Genomic DNA, 22484 nt, shown 5'->3' on the forward strand with positions numbered 1-22484 from the left:
TATTCCAGTAGTCCAGTAATCCCAGTGTTTCCATTGTTCCCAGTATTCCCTCTTTTATGTGGCCTCTCTCTGTGGAATTGAGTTTGGTCTGGTGATGAATCTTGAACGCACTGGACACACAGTTATGGAATGCATATATTGCACACACCCATCTGATTCACGTGACTACACCTCAGTTGAACGGGCGTTAAATAAAAGTCTGATGGCAAATATACGATAAGTCAAGGAGGCCAAAAACATCAAATCACATGTTGTTTCCACATTGACAACACGTTCTTGTGCTTTTTAAAAACGTTAGCCCTTTATTATAGCAAAAGAGATGACAGGAAACAAAGGTAGAGAAAGATGCAGCAGGAGATATTGCTGTACAGACTGTAAAACCCCCTGAAGCAAATCTGTGATTTTTGTTATTGAAATATACAAATAAAACTGACTTGACTTGACCAACACGTTGTTAATGTCATCTATCTGTTTGGCTTTCTGTTATTCAAATATAAGCGTCTTTTACGTTAATGTTTCTTACAGTTTTATTCAGATTATTAAGAGGCGGAATTATTAAGTGGAACTACATTAGCCAAATATATGTATATATCTTTTGCACAATCCATGTTCATGAATGCTGCTACAGTTTTTCAATGCCTCTATACCATTTCAACCATGCACACTATATTCCTAACATTCTCTATTCTTTATTTATTTTTTTAATATATTTTAAACCTTCATTTTAAATTCTTCTGAAGTTTGAATACCTGTTGCATTTATGAAATCTTTTCATCAAGTCTGGGAAACACAATTTTATTTCTTCATAAGTAGCATCTGAAACTGAAATGTATAAATGTAACTGTGGTGACAATGAAAGTCCTTGAATCTGTCTGTGTTTAGCACCATTCAGCCCTGTCTGACTCTGCTATGCCCAGGTGCCCTGTATGACTCTGTTTGGCCCTCTGAGGTCTACATTCTCCTGAACCCCACAATGAAAAGCTGCAGAATGAGAGGAGGAGGAGGAAACTCTGACATTCCTATTGGTCAGGGACTTTTTCAGCTCACTCTGATTGGCTGGCAGAGTGCGAGCAGGGAATCCCTCAAGGCACTCTCTGTCTTTGTCTCAGAGTGAAAACACAAACAGTCCAGTCAGGCCTCGCTGCCCCAGCGTGTCCACCAGTCTGCTGAGGACCGGGACTGAAGTAGTCTGATGTGCTGTTCTGCAACAGAGAGTCATCAGCAACAGTACAGCTGCTGTTTGTAAGACTATAAATCTCCCTGATTACTGCCAGTCTGCTGCTGCACGGTCTGCAGCTGTAACATTGCAAGTACCTGTAACGTTTAGCAAAGCAGAGTGAATTCCACAGTACGTCTCCACTCCTCAGCAGTGCCAGACACAGAGACAGAGGTGAATGAGGGAGCTGCTGTTTTGCTGTGAGAAAGTGTTGGGAGATAAATCCCTTCAGCGGCATGTTGGAACAAAATCAGGAGGTGAAGAAACCAGCTCAGTTCATGTTGCAGAGGGTGGAGAAGGAGAGCTGGCAACAGGACGAATCAGGAGGCAAGAGTGGAAAAAAAAAAAAAAAAACTGAAGAGAAAGGAAAAGTCCACAGTTTAAGACGAGAAAGGTGAGTTTTGTTGCTGTTGAGAGTTTATAAAAATCTGAAAAGGGAAAGAAAAAAGAGAAAACTGAGGTTGAAAGTGAAGTGTGGAACCAGGTAGAGAAGAGGAAAAAGACTTTGCAGTGAGAGTGAAGAAGTAAAGAAAAGGGTTGATGTTGCTCAGCAGGAATGAGATGAAAGGCTAGACGGTTAAATTGCAGCGGGCCAGGAGCGACGGTGGGCGGGGAGAGAGGAAGTGTGGTCGACAAGAGAGGAATTTAAAGCCTCATTGTTCTGGAAGAGCAGAGGGAGAGAGAGCTGAGCAGCTGAGGACTCGAACCACCGACAGACGCTGAACAACATGGACGTGAGCTCAGCCATGGAAAAGGTAAGACAGACACGTTTACATCTACACAGCTTAAATCCTTATTTATAGCTACTTCCAGATTAACAACTGAAACGTGGAGGTCAAGGGTCAGAGGGTCACTTAGTCTGAGGTGATGTTGCCTCTAGAGAAACTGTGAGGTAAAGAAACTTTACTGAATTCAGCCCTCAGACACATCTCATATTTCTCTACATTGTTAGCATAGCTGCAGAAAGCTGAGTTGATAATCAGACTTAATCTCTGTTTTGTTTCATTATTCAGTCACGACTGTAGTCATGTTATTTTATTTCAGTTTGAAAGAAAACATTTGACATTTCAGTCCCGTCATTTTGAATTGTCACAGAAGCTGTGGTAGGGTAAATGCTAGGTTGGATCAGCTGGAGGGATGAACTCTCGCAAGTTTAGGTGAAGGTTAAGGTGAAGGTTAGGGTGAAGGTTAAGGTTAGGGTTATGTGCACAATGAAGAAACACAATGCATAAAATCGTCCCTTCGTCTGATCCAATCTAGCACCAACCCTTTGGTAGCGGTTGCTAGGAGCAGTCAGGTTAACATTTCATGTTGATTTAAGAGTTGTTATTTCTGTAATAACAACCTGCACCTGTATCTGCATCCATCTCATCCACACTTGTTATCATTTTGTGGCTATTTTTGGATGCGATTGATAGGTAGCCAAGTAGCTAGCTAGTTATGTAGGAAGATGACGTCTCCATATCATGATTTTTGTGATTTTATTTCTGTTATGAAGTCGGATGTGTATGTTAAACTTTTTCAAATGTTCAAACCTTGAGGTGAACATATGCACAATACTCCCAGCAAATCAAAAGCCAGGGCTTCAACCTGCTCTAGATTGTTCCCACATGCCCACAAAAACACATCTGCTCCATAGCCTTTGCTGATAAAATTGTTGTAAGGTTGTTGCATGTGTTGTTCACATTGTCCAATCACATATTTCAGATTGGATTCAGGCTCGAACATGTATGGATGTATTTGAGAAGTTCACTTTTTGAGTGAAGAATAACAAAAAAAGTGAAATCCTACTACTATTGTTTGTTGATGTAGCCTCCAGAGCGGCCAGAAGTCTGTCGTGACACAGAGCTTCCAGAAGCTAACCAATCAGAGCAGAGTGGGCTCATCGTGAGGGGCGCCTTAAAGAGACGGGAGCTAAAACGGCCTGTTTCAGACAGAGGCTGAACTAAGGGGCTGCATAAACGGCCAGTATAAGATAAATAAGGATTTTTTTTCAACTGTAAATCATGCAAATATATTCCAGTAGAGCCCCAGTAGATAAATATAGACCTGGAAATGTGCATGATATGCCCCCTTTAATTCTGCCAACTAATCTCTGATTGGTCAGTTGATCCCCCAATCAGAGAAAACTGCTGTCAGTGAACATAACACCAGATCTGTTTGAATCAATGAGAAAATCTGAAATGTGATCAGCAATTCTGAGGTCTGGAAACAGGCAAACTTAAAGTTATAATGCTTAAGATTTTCATATCAAATCTCATTACTATTCAGAGTATTTACATTCTGTAAACTGCCTCTCTGTACGGTAGTTTTCATAGTGGAGTTCACTCAAACGAAATAATACAGAAGACAACACCGGATGACGAGTTCAGTGTCGGATGTTGATATTTTCTGTCTTCTGCAGTCTTTAATAAAACAATGTGCGTGTGGCTCTTGGACTGGTACTGATCAGACTACATTCATAATACTCCTCTTAACCCAAAGAACTCTGTGTGAAAAAGTGTGTCTTAGCTGCCAAATTAATCTCCATTATGAACAGACAAATAGTTTTTTAAGTTTTTAAGATTCTCTTGATAAATCATAGTGAAGTTATGCAATATAATAATTTGCTTTGTACAAAGACACTCTGCTAAAAGTAATTTACTGCAACAGTTATTGTACCAGCCAAAATGTCAGTTTGAGTGATGGCCTCATGGCAGCTCATGAGGGATTACTTGACTCAAAAAAAAAAAAAAAACCTGGACCTGCTACAGACTCTCGCTGCAGAAATTAAATTAACTGGCGTGAAGGGTGGAAGCGATTTTATAGACCTTTTCAGGTTTATTTCATTCTGTTACTGTTGATTTCGATTGTTTTTACATGTATATGCTGCAGTTAAAGATATTTTAAAATCAGTTCGGACAAATCTCTTGGGCTTGTTTACATCTGATCCATTTCAAACAGCTGGAGATTTCTAACTCAGTCGTTGAAGGTGATCCGTGAACACGAGGACCTTGTTCCCCCCGCTGGGTCTGTTCTGGCAGCCGCGTACAGTTTGTCTCTTTCAGATCCCTCCTGTAATTCAGCCTCTGGTTGTTCGTCCAGAGGTCACATCAGTCTGTGGCTGATAACCTGACAGATCAGTGTCACCTGTCGGGGGGGTTTGATCCCGCCGCCCCCTGGAGCTGGAAAAACAGCCATCACCAGGCTGGAAATAACCCCTAACACACAAACGAAATGGGTTTCAGGAGTGAGGGGAGGTATGTCTATAACCAAAATACAAACAAAAAATCTCAGAATAGATAAATTTATACAAAGAAAAAATGCAAAGACAGTTTCCAGAGACATTTAAAGATACTCTGCACGCTAATTTGTGTCTTTTACCACGTTAAAATCCTTGAAATGACATCTACTCCATCTCCCTCCATTAAAAATTTAGAATCTATTAATATGCAAATATATTTCATTTGGGAAATTGAACTGTTGGACACAAGATGTCTCCTACTTCACTGTAGAGTCTATTCTCAGTGTTTGTGCACTGGACGTTTCAAGTTTCCACATCACAGTTGTGTAACTTGAATATTGAACCACGATTGGCTTCCAAACTAGTTGAGATGTCACAAATCCTTTTCATAGGCCCGCCCCTGAAAATCTAATTTTCAATGAGCACAGAGAAACTTTCCACTTTCAGCAGATGAATGTGAAAACAGTCTTCGAGTGCCAAACTCCGCACATACATCATTCTGCACAGTGAAGCCCAAACATCCAACTGTAGCAACAAGAGGAAAAACACATTTTTGAGTTGAAGGGGACTTAATCTTCACCTCTCCCATCTTATCAAACTGTCCTTCTCTTTCTGAATGGTATCTCATTTGTTTATACTTTCTGTAAATGCCAGCTCATCTGTGGCATATTTTCTAATTCTGCAGTAAATGGATAATAACAGGAAATATCTAGGATGCCATGTGACAAAAGTCTGGGCTCAGACCCAAACTCAGGACCTTAAATGCAGCAGGTCGACTCACACTGTGTGACCTCAAGCGTCTTATCTCACACTGTTTCCTACAGTTTCCTCTTCACATAGCAGAGATGTTTAGAATTACTCATCGTGGTTCAGCCTGAGTCTGATCCACCTACAACATACTCGCCTTATCAGACTCCTAAATATAGAGCCGCTACACATTTCCCTCTTTCTGAAAAAATGCATTTCTAGTTTGGCTCATGTTTGGCAAATGTTCTCATTCAGAGCAACATGATACTGTACTGTTCAGTATTTGTGGTTAAGACAACTCAAACAAACCAAGTGAAGGTGGTCAGTGATCACCTGACAGCAGAGGAATTAAACTGAAGAAGTGTTTGTACTGAAGCTAAAAAGCTTTAAATCCTTCAATAATGCAGAATCATAGTTACTGTTATTTGCTATAAACTAGAGAGCAAACATGGAGCGGCTGAAAAACAATAGATATCCAGTGTGTTAACAATAATTTAATAAATACAGTATATATAATTATATGGTTAGATACAGTCAAAATAATCCAATAATTTTCAGAATCAGATAAACATTGTCAATCACAAGGCAATGGAAATGAGTCATTATACACAAAGAATAAGTATAAAACAAAAATACACACAGAACAGTTAATACAGCTTATAATCATGACATGTTATTTCATGTTATTTCCTGATTGTTTTCATAATAATAAGATAATTCCAGGTCATTTATATTTCAGTCCAGCTGTTTTTTTTTATTTCAAAATGTCATTTTTCCCAAAGTCTGTTTTGGAAACAGCATTTTTTCCAATTAGCATTCCGAGTCATATTCCACTTTTTATCACAAAATCTTTGTCGGTCAAGACAAACCGGGCACAGCCAGTCACATATCTGACTCTGCCTTGTGTGTCGATGTCATGTTTCTTTTTTTAACTACACATTTTTAACTAACTTCCATACTTGTGTTAGCATTACTCTGTGGGTTTGTCATGTTTAAAGGAACTTCAGATGGCATCCTGGTGGTCTAAGGGTTAAAGTACCGTTCATGAACTGAAACGCCCTTGGTTTGTGTCCATCTGGGGAATGCATAAAATGTCCCAAAAAAATATTTAAAAAAGAAACCGTAGAAACCATTTGTGGTGTGTGTACAAAGAAATGTTATAAAAGTTGGTCAGTTTAAGAATCCAAGACCTGCATCATGTCAGCTGACTCATGATTGGTTGAAGGTTTCTTATTTGGAGGAACTTCTGAGTCACATCTGCTCTGATGTGGCGTTCATGTGGTGTCGGAATAATCAGAAAAATGAGTTCCCCACTGGGAAAATTCACTTGAACGCTCCCTCAAATCGGAACAACAACTCGGAAAGTTGACGGAAATTTTGGTACACGACTTGCTGAATGTTGACGTCATATATGCAGACACAAGGTGGACGAAAGTAAATGTTTGATTGATGGTGAGAAACTTTGTACTAATTCACGTATTTCACATCAATAATTTTGCTCACATGTAATTTGTAATATGGTTTTAGGTTGTAACCGTTAGTTGCTGTCCACGTAGAGTGACCTAGATTAGTTAGAAAACTTATTTATTAGTGTGAAGGCTGATAACAAGTCAGGTAAAGCAATATTTTAGTGGTTTTATGGAAAGTACTGGTGTAGCAACAAGTCTGAGACAAAATACAACACATATTGTTTCCACATTACAGCTTAAAAGCTCATGAACACACTGAAGTCGGAAGAACGACTTCCCAACTCAGGAAATGTGTTGAATTGTGGCTCACAAACTCCTCCTATAAGAGTCACAGTGAGTGTAGAGAGCTGACGTCATGACATCACTTCCTGTCCAGCATCTGTTACACTAGCTTCTGTAACTCAATGCAATGTCTTTCATCTTTCTTTCATCTGAAAAAAAGTAAGCGTGTTCCTGGAGTTTACTTTCCATATTCAAGAAAAATCTGCATCCACTACAGCAGTTACTATCAGAAGCTGGAACCTTTGTGACTTGTGACAAAGTTACTTTTAATTTTTTAGCTGTAATCTCATGCTGCCTAAAAACATCTTCAGTCCTCTCTGTTCTGCTGTTATTACAGGCACGTCTGAAATAACCGTGACCCTTGACTCGCCCATGAACACTTCACGTGAAGCTGTGACGTTTAACCCTCAGTGGTCAAAGGCTTATGGGAAAAACAGAAACCTTCAATAAACAATAATATTAGATTTTTTTATTACTGTCTTTATCTAAACCCATGGAATGAACAACACAACATGCTGTTGGGAAAGGCTCTGGATTTTTACGTTATTTACGTTACTACAAACGTCAGGGGGGATTTTGATGATGTTTTCATTCTTCCGGAGCAAAACATGGAAGTTCAGGTTTCACTTCGGCTCTCAATACTCACAAAAACACACTTAGACTGCTGACAATTTGCATGTAGTTTAGCATACAGCTTACTGCCTCCCTCGTCTACAGGAAGAAGAAAATTACACTAAAATACTAAAATGAGCCAAAGATGTAAAGTTCATCATCAACAGCAGAGTTTTAGTGGAATGTTCCTTTAAATCTGGTTTAGGTTTGAACTGCAAAGTGTAACTGGTCCTGATGACTGCTAACTGGTGTCAGCTCAGTAGCATAATAATAAACACACTCTCTGTCGGTCAGCGTATTCCAGAGGGATGTAATGAAGTCTTGTTCTTCTTCAGCTGCCTCTTTTCCAGCAGTCATCGTCGTGACCTTTTCAACACGGGCCGATCAACAATAGTCGCTTCACACACACTCAATGTCTCTCTCTTCACACCTCTGAGTACTCTCATCTGTCCTCGCTCACCGCTAATGACACCTTGTCTCTCTCTCTCCTGAGGTCACGCTCTCTGAGAATTAAGCCCATTACAAACACGAGGACCATGTGCAACAACTAGGTCTGCAGCTAACGATTATTTTCATTATCGATTAATCTGCCAATTATTTTCTCAATTAATTGATTAATTGATATTTTCTGTACAACAAAAATAGTAAAAAAATGCCCTTTATAATATCTTAGAGACCACAATGACGTCTTCAAATGTTTGTTTTATCTGATCAACAGTCCAAAATCCAAAGATATTACGTTTACTATCGTCTATGACACAGAAAAGCTTCATATTCTCACATTAAAGAAGCTGCAACCAGCAAATGTTTAGCATTTTTGCTCAAAAAAATTGCTAATCCGATTATTCGATTAACAAAATAGTTGCCAATTAATTTTCTCTTGATTGGCAAATCGATTAATTGACTAATTGTTGCAACTTTAGCATCAACGCAACAAGCTGGCGTCTTTATCTGTAACCAAAAAAAAAAGTGTGGTCCAAAAATGCTTCATTGCCAAAAGTATGTGGACAGACCAAAAGTGTTAACATGCTTTTTTGTACTTTTGGTCTTGGTCGGTATTTGCTGGTTTTGGCCGTTTACTTCCAGTGACGGGGACGTTTTTAATGCTGCAGCAGACAATGTTATTTCCGATAACTCTGTGCTTCCAACTCTGTGTCAGTAGTTTTGGGAAGACACATTCCTCATCATAACAATGCCGACGTGTGCAAAACCAGATCCATAAAGAAATGGGTTTCCCAGTTTGGTGTGGAAGAACTTGACTGGCCTGCACAGCGTCCTGACAGCTCAGCCCCATCCAACACCTTTGGGATGAACTGGAACGCCTAATGCGAGCCAAACCTTGTCATCCAGCATCAGTGTTGGACCTCACTGATGCTCTTGTGGCTGAATGGGAGCAAATCCCTGCAGCCAGTTTCCAAAATCTGATGGAGAGCCTGAAACCAGAATAGTGGAGGCTGTTATAGCAACAGATACACCCCCACCCCCTTCTACATATATAGTATATTACGTGTATGAATGTCTCTCTCAGGAGTGATGTGCTTGTTAATACCTGGTGACAGATGGACAGGTGGGCACGTCTGTCAGCGGCTTGTTTTAGCAGAACAGTCGTCGGGTTTCTTGCCAGAGAAAAACAGTCAGTCATCTCTGAGTGTTGTTTCCTGCACACACACACACACACATAAACACACATTTGAACTTTTTTATTTCATAATGCATCCCCCAGCCCCTTACCCTGACCTTAACCATCACAACTAAATGCCTGAAACCAACCCCAAACTGAATCTGAACCCAATTCTTACCTTAAATGTCCTCATTTTCCAAAAATGTCCTGATTTTAAACATAAATTGGTCCTCAAAATAATAGCTGTACATTGAATGCTTTATTTGAATTCACCAAATATATTAATAATGTCAGGATTCAAATATTTACACACACAAACACACACAGGCACAAACAAATCACTCTAACAGAGGTCAAAGGTCGACCAGAAACCCACAGAACAATCGAACTTTTACTAGTTTTATAAATTCAAAAAACTTGACAGAGCTTTCAATCACATTTCACAGTCTTCATCAGTGGATGATGAGTGGGTGAGTCGTGTATTACCTGATGACAATTGAGCAAACTGTGAGAAGACTGTGAGATGTGGTTGAAAGCTCCAGGAAAAAAGCTATTATTTGTTTTAGGGACTTTTAATAACATTTGTTAAAGTTAAATAACTAACTGATCACAGGCAAAACATTATGGTTACTTAAAAACATCGAAGTATGGAAGACGATTGAAGCCATGTTCTTTTCTTTTTAAACATAATAAAAAAAAGTAAATAAAAGGAGAGAGGAGGCACAACCATGGCAGGAAGAGAAACAAAAGAAAGGAGCGAATTAGAAAACAGACAAAAGAGCAGAAGAGCTGAAAAAAAAAGACAGATATTTAGAGCTGAAGCTGAAGAAGGAGGAAATGAAAAAAGACGTGTTGGGACGACAGATAAGACTCTGGAGTGTTTGTCAGTACAGTGATGATGATGTCACTGGGTGGACCAATGAGATCATCCATCCTGCGTGTGTGTGTGTGTGTGTGTGTGTGTGTGTATGGGGGGGTGGGGGGGTGTTAACTCCCTTTTCTTCCTCCCACACTCACTGAGAAATGTTCAAAACAACAATTCTCATCTAACACCTCCTCACACGCCTTCACCATCATTGTCACTTCAGGCTGCCAGGAAGTTATTTTTTCTTCGCCGTTAACTCGTACGATGTTGTCATTCAAACATCTAATGACTTTGTTTTTCAGAGCAGCACTGTAAGTTTTTTGTTCTCATCAAACTAACTGCTGTCATGCTTGTTCAGTTTAGTTTTGGCTCAGTTCTTTGAGGTTAACTCAAAGTCCACATACTGGAGCTTTTCAACCAAATCACATGATTGAAAGGTTTGGAAAATCAGTCAAACTACTATTTCCAAGGTCAAGAATAAGCTTTCACCCTCACGCACCCTTTGATCCATGTTTTAATCAGGGTTTCACTTACTTCAATGTTTAAACCTTTATTGCATCAGAAAAAGTAGATTATTTCCAGCTCGAACCGGCTCCTCGTCAGCTGCAGATGAATCTCACAGACTCAGCAGGTGTGTGTCACTGAGGTAACGACTGGCTGCTTGAATGCACTTTTGAGTGTTACTCAAAATAATGTCACATAATAAATCACAAACCAACATTTTTATCTTTTTTGCGTTTTACATAGGAAATCATCAAAAACTAAAATAAATTCCAATACAATATCACTAAGAAGATAATCCTCTATAAGAAACAGGAATCAAATCTAAAAATAAGATAAAAGTGAATCTTATAGGATTATTTTAAAGCTGATGCTGAGTAAATCTAATGTTTATGGAAGTCTATTTTGTTTTGTAATGACAAAAATAAAACAAATCATTTATCTTGAAATACTAAGTAAAAGTAAACAAGAAAAAATATGCTATTTCATATCATAATTTTACTAAAACCTGCTGTTAGTCTATATTTTTTTTGTCATGTCTTGACTTCCCTACCCTGCACTGTGGCATTCAGCCTGAAGCCCTTTGGTTTCTACTGAAGATATAAATCTTTAAAAACGGATCATGGATATGTAGATTCAATCTTTTTAAAGGCTCAATAATTTCCTAAAACAGCTGAGCGCTGAAGTTTTGTAGCAATCAATCACTCAAACAGGAGGTAATAGTGCATTTGTTAGGGACTATTTTCAGCGGTGGACTACGATGTGTGTGTTCATGGAAATAAAGGAACATGTGTGTTTTTAATAGTTTTTGGACAACAGTGAGACAGAGGAATAAGATATATCAGGCTTTGGATACACAGATGATACTTGTTAGTTAGACCAATTCAATTATGGTTTTGTATTTTTAACTTTATCATTCATAACTTTTCATCTGTTCTTTTACTTGTTCTATTTTTTTGTCAGGCTGTTGTGACCTCTGACCTTTGATGCAGTAAGAATGTAGGAACCTCACATGATCAGAATCAAACAAATTATTTAAGTGCATCCATCAGTTGTGATTTTGCTATATTTTGTGTTTCTCCTCTCAGATGACTGTGAAGCAGAGTGCAGGAGGTGCAGGAGGAGGAGGAGGAGGAGGTTCAGTGGTGTGTCTCGTATGTAAAGAGAGCTGCTCTGGATTTCAGCCACATTCTTGGAGGTAAAACACTTCACTGTTTTTTTTTTTTTAATTTTTATTATTATTATTTCTTTGCACCTGAAAAATAGAAATGAAAAGAAAGATAATGAAAGGATCCCAGTTTCATCAGTTCATTAAATAACATACATTAAATAAACACCACTTGCATTAATACATAAATAAAACTGATTTAATGGTTCACTTGGTTAACCAGTAAAATTGGTGCTGTACAGTATTAAAACAGAGCCTACGGAAAATACTTCTGGAAGTAGCGGCTTCTCCTACCTCACAGCTCCGTACATAGTTGAACCATTTAATTTTAGCATGCTAACTGCTAGCTCGAGCGGTGTGGCACCACTGTTTCCAGTCATTCATCTTCTACATGACAGTGTAAAATGTGCTAATGTTGTGTAGATAGATAAGGAACTTAACATTTGTTAAATTTGCTTGGTGTGGAGGACACATTCCCTACTGGTGCCACTAAATGTTACTACAGAGCCAAGCTGGTCAAATAACATATCTGTCTTTTGTCTCCCCTTCCATACTTTGACCAGGAAAGCCTGCATGGCGTGTGGCTGCAGCACGGTCGACCACGCTCCCGGGACTGATGTGGAAGACGACCAGCGAATGGGACGCCTGCTCGCAGACTCGCCCTGCTCCCATTTGACAGCAAAGGTTAAAGGAGGTGGCGGCCTTCGCATGTACAAGAGGAACCGTATGATCGTGACCAATCCGGTGGTGTCACGCAAAGACCCGACCTTCAATACCACGACATACGACTGGGCGCCGGCCGGCCTCAACCAGAAACTGGTGAGGATGGGAGTGAAGTACAGGAGGTCGCTGCAGTCTGTTAGTCTGTGTCAGCTTGTAAAGTCAAAACACTGATTCACAAATTAAAACATTTGATTTAGGAATGAAAACAGTCTGTTTAAATGACTATTTTATATTACTTCTGTTCTTCTGCACTTAAACACTGTTAAGTAAAAAAAAACAGTATATGCATCAAATATAATGAATGGAAATATAGATTATGTAGTCAGCAAGATACATTTTATTCCCCTCCTAAAGGTTTACCACTTGAATTTCTTTATTAGTTAGTTTAGTTTATTTCTTTGGTTTCATTTGATTTCTGCTGCCGTCTCTGCCTGTCGAACAGTCTACTCCGTCTGGTTTCCATTAAAAACAGACTGAAGTCTGTTTCAGGTTTCACAGCCTATAATTATGATGATGACAGTGATTATTGAGCACGGCAGCGCAGCAGGGGAATAGCAGGGGGACATTACTGTGGTTTAACTTGTAGAGACAAATCCAGATCCAACACTGACTGTTCTCCAGCTCTATTTCTCTCTCCACACACACACACAGCCATGTTTCCATCACTTCAGAGGACATTACATTGACTTATATTCATTTACTGGAGACTTACCTTAACCCTAACACTCACCCTAACCTTAAACCAAGTTTTGACCTTAATGATTTACGTTATGGGGACTTGCTTTTTGTCCCCACAATGTGACTGTGTAGACAAATGTCCCCACAACGTTAGTAACACAAGTATAAACAGACAGCACACTTTTCAAAATATTTAACATGTGTGTACTTGTATTCTGCTGTGAAATGATGCAAATCTAGAGTCTGTTAGTACAGCTGTAGACTGTTAGTCATTATCTTACTGTGGTGCAGTCATCTGACAAAACACAGGTACGTCACTGACAACACCTGAGTGATCGACTGAAACATAAACTCACAGAAAGTCTGAGTCACAAATTGGCTTCTGAACATTTCTTCTACATTGAATTATGTCATCCGGTCATGTTAGTGAAAAGTTGACGTCTTAATGTAACGTCTCTGTAATGTGAGATCTGATTTATCTACTTAAGAGAGAGTGTGTTCAACAAGCTCAGATTTCAGTGGTGGGAAAAAACAGCAAAGTGCCAAAATGAAGGAAAAAAAAAATGTTTTTTTAAAAATTGATCTGCATGTATTATGGACATATAAAGACAAAGGATAGACAGAGACCAATGCAGAGACCCGGAGACGTTATTCAATTATTTTCCGTCTCTCTTTATCTTTTCTCCACTCAGTGTCTAATTTGTCCCGGCAACCATGGAGAATTGAGTGTGATAATTGTTTATAAAAATGTCAAACAGGTTCCAAAAGCCTTGACTCACTCATATCACTAAAACTGAACAGTAATAAATACTTTAGCACTGAGGTTGCTTTTTTAAAACTTGAAAGTTGGAACTGGTGAATATCCAGTCTTTTTATGTACATTTTTGACATTAGATATGAACTTTTATAACTTTTATACATATGATGAGATTCCTCAAATGTAATATCCTCTAATTCTCATCCTGTGTCTCTGAATGATGCATATCCTTATTTACTGACTTTATCTGTACATACAAACACATATTTGTTTCTGTCATTCCTCCTCCAAAACCTGAAGCAAGTGCTGAAATGCAGCAGTTTTTCTTCTGGTAATGTACTCTACTCGATTCAGGAAATACGGATTCAAAATAAAGATCAGATGGTAAAAAGTATCTGTTCAACTTTGACCATAAATGAGCTGCAAAAATCTGTCGTCTTTAGTGTGTAATTTAACCTCTTAAACTCCCCGAGGATGCCGGCGTCCTTGGCCGACATCACTGTCTTTCAGTGGCTGTAGCAGGCTCAGTTTTAAAGCTACAGTGAAGATTCTTGTATCATATGAAACTAGAAGACCTAAAGCATCCACTGGTACCAACCATGGCATGATAGCTTATCAGTGCAATAGTGCTCCAAAGTTAGGCAAAATTTTGGTGAGGGATAAACTAACATGGCCATTTCAAAGGGGTCCCTTGACCTCTCACCTCAAGATATCTGGATGAAAATGGGTTCTATGGTTACCCACAAGTCTGCCCTTTACAGACATGCCCACTTTATGCTAATCCCATGCAGTTTTTTGCATGCAGTCTAAATGTGTTATTTTCGCCTATTCTAAAAATGGTGTATTTGAATATTTCTGCAGACTGGGGTCCCTAAACAGTCTTGGAATTGCATAAATTGGGTCTCAGTGGAAAGCTGAGAGTCTTGTGGATTCAATAAGCCCAATTGTATTCATGTATGATGATGTTAGTCTCCACAGTAGCCATTTCATTGCGGTGAGACCATTTTTTGAAACTTGACCTCACTCTATAAAATGACCACAGCCTCATGAAACTTTACAACAACAAACTAGAGACCTAGAGCATTCAGAGTATGTTTGGCTTTCCTAGTTATATTGACAATAAGGGGGTAGTATCAATCCACAAATTGCTGCAACAACTTATGAGACATTATTGAACATGGCGATGGCCATCATACTCTTCCATCATAACCAAAACACAATGTTTATTACAGATTTATGACTAGAAAAAGTGGACATACAGTGCTGACCATCATCTCAAATTAATCTTTATGTTCAGATGATGTATAAAACTTCTATATGGAATATACCGTTGACCTGCTATCTCCCCCTAAAGATTCCCTGTCCCCCACTAAAAAAGACAAAAATGGGTCTATGCTAGGAGGGTGGTGGAAAACATATAAAACATAAGGGACACACATCAAGATGCAAAGCTTTGTGTTTTTTGATATTCTGAGTCTATTTTTTTTTTCTCTGATTGAAGTATAATCACACAGGCAGCTGTTTAAATCACACAATCCTCTTTCTGTCTATATGTATGTATGAACTTATTAACTATATTCATAACAATGGATCAAGGCTGTGAGTTTTACTGTAAGCTTCTTGGTTTCAATGAGGACATATGGAGCTACAGTGGACCTGTATACTCATCATGGAGCCAAGTGAAAAACTATTTTTGTTTCTGATGTTCGACAGTTTGTAATCGCTCCTGCTGACAGGGTGTTTTAGTAGTGCTGAACACCTGATGTGTCTTGTCTGGTGTGAATTTGGGGTCACACTGAAACTTACTACAACTATTATGTCTCCTGATCCCCCTCAGGCCATGCAGTACATGGAGCTGATCCCAGAGAGTCAATGTCCGGTCTCGGGGACAGATGGAGCGTTGGAGCGACGCAGGCAGCTCCTCAGTCAACTCCCCGCCTACGATCAGGACCCCATGAAGTGCCAGAGTCTGGCCAGTGAGGAGGAGGTACAGTGCTCTGCTCATGATTATCTACAACACAGGCAACATGTTAATATTAGATCCCCAGCCAAATCATTAGAGCTCATTAATTACGCACAATTATACTGTTAATTAAGTCCCTAAACTACAGACCTCCATTGTTAATAATCAAAAAATGTATTCTTGGTACAAGTTGACTCTGATCTCTTACGTCTATGTCCTCTTGCAGATTTCCTCCATGCTGCTGTTTGTGAAGCAGTACAAGCAGGAGGTGCTGGGAGTCGGGGAGGTGGCTTTACCTGGTGAGGACGGAGCTCTGAAGGAAGCAGCCATTCAGAGGACAGCGAAGGAGGCCAAGGACCGCAGCAACAGTGACAAGAAGGACGCTCTGGAGCACCGAGACCACAGCTCAGCCAATAACAACGCTGCCTCCACTGCTGGTTCCACTAATGGAACAAATGACAGCACAAAGACTGAATATGTAAGTAGATAATGCGTCTGATATCTTTGAAGTTTAAATCCTGGTAATCTTGAATGCAGCTTAAAAAAACCCAACTTTTTCTGCGACAAAGTATCAGACAGATAGTAAACATCAGCTGTCCAGTTATTCTGTAGGCTGCAGACCACAAAAAGACCTTAAACACTTAATGGTGTCAACACTGCCTAATTTACATCCTTAAGTTGGATTTACAACCACCACATTTGGTGCAATATTTCTGTTGAGTCTCCTCTTTTACTCAGAAAAGGTTTTGTGATTCTATCATGTTTGCTTGTATCTGGACCCTTAAGATATAACTCTACTGACCCCAACTAAACAAAAATAGTTGTAAATTTCAGTCAAAGTTCAAAGGCCAGAACAAAGTCAAGAGAGGACAAACAATGCCTCACTGTAATGTTTCTGACCCCATTAATTTTCAAACCACGTCTTAGAAGATGTCTTGTTCCAGTAATTTGCTCCATGACCTTCTTTCACTTTCATATTCTGTCATCTCTTTGTCCTCTAGCGATGTACTGGTTGCCACGGTGAGGTTGCCAAGGAGAGTCCAGCTGTTTACACTGAGCGCGCAGGTTACCATAGCGCCCTGTGGCATCCTACCTGCTTCGTATGTTCAGAGTGTGGCCAGGGATTGGTGGATTTGGTCTACTTCTGGTCCAATCAGAGGCTGTTCTGCGGACGACACTACTGTCAGACGGTCTGGCCGCGATGCTCAGGCTGTGACGAGGTGAGATGACGTCTCGGTGAACTTAATTTCCTGTTGACTTCCTGTAGACATGTTTAATATGAGTCATGGGGACGGATTGCAAAATTGCTGTGGCCCAGATCCGGCCCACGCCCGACACTTTCGGCATTTCCACCCGGCCCACATACCGCGTGGAATGATGCCACTTGGGATCCGAGATCTGGGCCACAAGCAAGCCGTATGTCAACCAAGAACAAACCAGATAAACCAGAACTGGCCCACATCCAGAATACACATACCTGAGACCACTGCATCTTTACCAAAAAAGGCGCACATTTGATTTGGGATATTTGGGCCATATTTGCTTTTTTACACGTTGGCCATTTCAGGCTCAAATCCATTTTGTTTGGGTCAGAAGAAGGTCAGCAGTGCCGCATCATTGCCTGAAGTGGCCCACTTCTGTATGCTATGTGAGTTGTTCTTTCCATGATTATAATGGATGATGCAGAGGCTAATGACCTTAGTCTCTTCTTAGCCTCCACATATTTTGTCGTGCATGACATTGTTTGATTGGTGGATGTGTACTGCTTTTAGTCTGCGCATGTTAATTATGTTGCGTATCATGACTTTTGCAAGATGTCATTTTATTCTAATTTTAGGTCGCCTCTTCAATTCTGTCCAGGGACAAGAGATCAAAAATAGCTTCCAGGCTAACTGGCTCATTTACAGTTCCTTTTTTCCCTGTTGATTAATGAGCGTTGTCCCTGTCAAATAGATAAATAAATAAAATAAAAAACATTAAAAATCCATTGCAATCATGTAACAAACAACTTTGAGGGTATTTTCCTGCTTATACTGTACAATTTCTCACAATTACAAGAAAAGACCTCAAAATAAAAAGGTCTTTATCCAAGCACACCTCTTATTATTTTGTCTTATTATTAAGATCATAATCCATAAATATGAGAGATTGAATCATACTTATGATGATGTTTCCAATTTTAGTTTTGTTTTCCATACTGAACAGAATCAGGCTCCTTCTCGGTACCCAAATTCCTTTTCCTAACAGCTTCCTAACAATGTTTCCTAACTCAAACATTGTAATTCCATAATGGTTACTCACAGCATTCGCTGCCTGAGTCCTACAAACATTATCAGTTAAATAACAATATTTATTTTTCATTGTTGATGTTATTAAGTCTTTTCTAACATCCCTCTTGACCTTTGTTCTGTTCTCCCTCCACAGTTGATCTTCTGCCAGTCGTTTCACACAGGAAAAGATGGACGGACATGGCATCATCACCATTACTGCTGCTGGAAATGCGGACAAAACCTGGATACACCCTGTCAGCACTGATGCACATAATATAGTATTAAATACAATATGGCGTTCAGTATTATTACGTTTTAGCCATGCTCCAAAACAAAATTACCAAAATTACATAGCGCTCAGCTATTGAATTTTAGAATTGACTGGTTGGTTCGCATGTAAGCCTTGACAAGAGAAAGAGACGTAATGGATAAATAATAATAAATAAGTAGCTGTAAGTCTTTAAAGTATATGTTTAGTGGACATATTAGTATTTAAAATATGGTATTCTACAAAGAAAAAAATGTCCAGTTGATTTATCAGTGTTTAAAACACTTAAAGACATTTAGCTGACACTGAAGTACTCATAGACTTGTTCAGTTGAGCCTACTGGTGTTTCAAGTACTTGAGGAAATGTTTAGTTGACACATTAGTGTTTAAAGTACTTAAAGAAACATTTGGTGGATTTAGTAGCACTTAAAGTACTGACAGTGACGTGAGCCAGATGTGCTGGTTTCAGCCTGCAGCATTTCAGATACAAACAGCAGCTTTGTACGGAAGACCAAACCTGACATTTTAGGAAACAAATTACTGCAAAAATAAGATGGTCAAATAAAATGAGAAATAGATACATAAATGAAAAAAGAGACAACAATCAAAATACTGAAGGAAAACTGAGCTAAACATCTATGAGAATGTATTCCTAAAACATCATGTGTAATCTGTGCAGATTTGTGTTTCACTTGTTAACATTTATTTAAGGTAGAAATATCTCATCGGTTGATTTAAACCTCAGAGAACTGGACAGGCTGGAAAAAGTATCTCACAATTAGCAGGCTACTTAACAAAGTGCTCTGCTGGATTTTTACACTATTTTTTTTCTAGATTTCAACCATCTGCCTTTTAATAACCACATTTAAGTTGAGTCGCGTGCTTGTTGTACGAATTGTACAAAGAGAAATTTTTGGTTTTACCAACCATTAATGACTTTTTCTTAATTTTCTTCTCTTTTCATTCATGTACCTACGTGTTATTTCAGTCAAATTGCAGATTTATTTTGCATTTAACCTCTTTCATGATATCTGCTGCTGCTAAATGCTGCATTATGCTCTTATATTTCTGAAAAAGTTTTGTATTTTAACAAAAGATTAAAAAATGTTTGATGTGTCAACCAAACAGAGAGTACTGTGAGGTAAACAAGGTCAAAATTTATTTTGGCTGCAGAGTATTCTTGCTGAAATATGAAGTCTACACTTCACAGAGGCTAACTAGCTTTACTATGTTTTGTTCCATGGAATAAAAATCCTCATAATTAAACAACAGTAAAGGTCTAAAATTCAACCAGCAAAAAATTATCTATAGTTACAAAACGCTGTAGTAAGAACAACTAGAGGATCTCCAGAACAACCCATAGGACCATAATATACCAGTTAGGCTTAGGCACAGAAACTACTTGGTTAAGGAAAGATCATGGTTAAAATGAAGGTTGATCACTTGAAACCACATTTCAAGTGAAAGCCTTCATCGTTATGGCAACAGTAAACACCACAACGATACATTAAAAAAATGTCCTGACTCGTGGTTGGAAACAGGAAGCGAATGGTGGTCTCCAGCAGCAAAGTCCACTTTTTGGTCCATTAACTATCTAGCATGATAATTACTACAGCCACTAAATGGCATAAATGTAACTATAGGTTGTGAATTTTAGACCCATACTGTCCTTTTTACAGGCTGAAAAATCCACCAGTACAATCTGCCAGCATAACATTAGCTGATATTTGCACGTGATTTTCATCCTTTAATTACTTTTTTGAATTTATTGCTGCTCAAAATGCGAAGTGTTTAGTTGTAGTTAGCTAGCAATGTTGTTTGTTTTTTTTTTGATGCAATGAGCTAAAAATGTAGCATATATACAACAATACTGTTCAATACAATGTTATCCGGCGCAGGCAGCAAATGACATACAGTAGAATATAGTAATATCAGATTAAATATTAATATTGGTTTAATCTCCCTGCTTCCAATACAATGTAGCTTTAGCTTAATTTAAGCCAAAAACTGTTAGCAGGGGGAAACGGGGCAAATATGAAATAATACACTTCTGAAATGTGTACAGAAGAGATTTTTAATAATCTTTCTATGAGTAGGATGATAAACAAGGATTTCTAAAAATCCGCTCTGTGAAGGCAATTTAAGTTTTCGTTATAATGTGTAGAAATTAAGCAGACCAGAAACTGGCAGGTCGCCATGTTCCGGATATTTTTGAGCAGCTAGCATGATATTGAAACTGCAGTAGCTCATGATTTACATGAATAAGTTTAATGCTGTGTTAACAATTGTCATCATTCACTATTCACTATAAAGAATTCCCAGTTGTTGCTGTTGTATGTAAAAAGTATTGGACACTAATTGTGTAAAGTGCAAATGAATTGGTGTTTTGGTAACGATGCTTAATTCTTGTTTTTGTGGGATAAATCAGAAAAACACTAAAAAATGACAAAAATGACTGAATTCCACAGTGAACAGTGAATGACACAGTCAACATTTACTGTTTTATATCAGCAGTAATGGTGTTTTTTATATTGGCCTAGATGACAGGTTTTAATGTGATGATGTTTTCACCTGCAGGGATTAACAATGATCCCATTTCAGGTTATGGTTGCATGTCATGTTTTGGCATTTATTAAAAAAGTCAACAAGTTTAAAAAGATTTTTCTGCTGATCATGTTTTGACAGTCTGTTGCTTTGAATTAAAGTTCCTTCTGATTGAACAACCTGTTGTCCATCATCTTTTTAAAGAGAGAGAGTTATGACCTTACGGATGGTTGTATTGCTGATGGTTTAAAGGACGGATTCACAGTTTGACCATTAGAAGATCTCTTCATAATGCATTTACAATGTAAGTGATGGGGGACAAAATCCACAGTCCTTCTGTGTAAAAATATATTCAAAGGTTTATCTGAAGCTAATATGAAGCTTCAGCGTCCAAATGAGTCAAATCAAGCAGATATCTTTCAACGTTACAGTTTTTTAGTACCAAAGTCCCTCTTTTTGTTACTATACTTCCACTGCAGCTCAACAGGAAACACAAAGAGGAAATTTGATACTAAAAAGACTGTAAATGTGGCAGATATTCACTTGATATGACTAACTCAGACTGCTGGAGCGTCATATAAGCTTCAGATAAACTTTTAAATGCATTTTTGCACCAAATGACTGTGTGGACTCACTGTGGATTTTGGCCTCCATCACTTACATTGAAAGCACATTTGAAGGGGATCTTTTAATAGCCAGTATGAACAGGAGGAATGATTACAGCGAGGAAAACCTCTTTCACTGTTATATGGGCATCTTACTGTTGTTTTAAGACAGATTTAGAAAATTGTGAACCTATCCTTTGATCTCTAAATACACCATTTATGTTGAAAGTTCATTACATCATTGACGTTGTGCACCTTGACTTTACAGTGGGGTTTTTTCCAGTGTATCTTGAATAGTGGGAACTGTTCACCTTTATTTTCAACAGTTGTGCTGCCAACAGTACTTTGTTGTAAATTATGGCATATTTTGCAGTTGTTTGATGAAAAATTATGATAAAAGTAATATACTCTTTCTGGCATGCACAACATGAAAGCATGTTTGATTACAAATGTTAGAAACCCTTTTGGTGAATTTTGGATCCTTTATATACCACATATTTAACATTAATAGGCAATATATAACCAATAAATAAATAAATGCATAACATACTATAGAGAACTAACTCTTCATATGAAGCTTAAACATAAACATAGAATCCAGTAAACATAAAAAGAGCACAAAAGAAAATAAGGTAGTTTTAACACAGTTTTAACCATCCCTACTTTTTCATCCAAAGTTCTGATAATTTCAGTTTAAGGGAACTAAATTATCTTTCAACATTTAAGTTAATTGCTGAAAGTAATAAACAGAACAAACTATGATGAGATTCAACTGCATACAACAAAGCTGCATTAAAAAGTTTCACGTATAACACTGGTCAAAGATTAAGTAACAATTTCAGGTTTCAGAAAAAAGAAATCAGATGATCCAGTGTTTGTGTGTGTGTGTGTGTGTGTGTATGTGTGTGAGTGAGTGAGTGTGTGCGCTGACCTACTCCCAGCAGGAATGTGAAGTATTCCCGTGGTTTCTCG

At 38.5% G+C, this 22484-nt stretch overlaps 1 protein-coding gene across 1 annotated transcript; it reads left to right on the forward strand.

Moving 5' to 3' along the window:
* Nucleotides 1-1235: 1235 nt before the first annotated feature.
* Nucleotides 1236-21083, forward strand: lmcd1 (LIM and cysteine-rich domains 1). The gene is made up of 7 exons (XM_044349992.1): nucleotides 1236-1971; nucleotides 11625-11734; nucleotides 12268-12523; nucleotides 15700-15849; nucleotides 16052-16303; nucleotides 16827-17045; nucleotides 18250-21083. Exons 1-7 carry the CDS (start codon nucleotides 1945-1947, stop codon nucleotides 18358-18360), a joined length of 1125 nt encoding a protein of 374 aa, XP_044205927.1. The 5' UTR covers nucleotides 1236-1944; the 3' UTR covers nucleotides 18361-21083.
* The last annotated feature ends 1401 nt before the right edge of the window (nucleotides 21084-22484 follow it).

The sequence above is a fragment of the Thunnus albacares genome, chromosome 4 (assembly GCF_914725855.1).
Source record: "Thunnus albacares chromosome 4, fThuAlb1.1, whole genome shotgun sequence".
NCBI classification, from domain to species: domain Eukaryota; kingdom Metazoa; phylum Chordata; class Actinopteri; order Scombriformes; family Scombridae; genus Thunnus; species Thunnus albacares.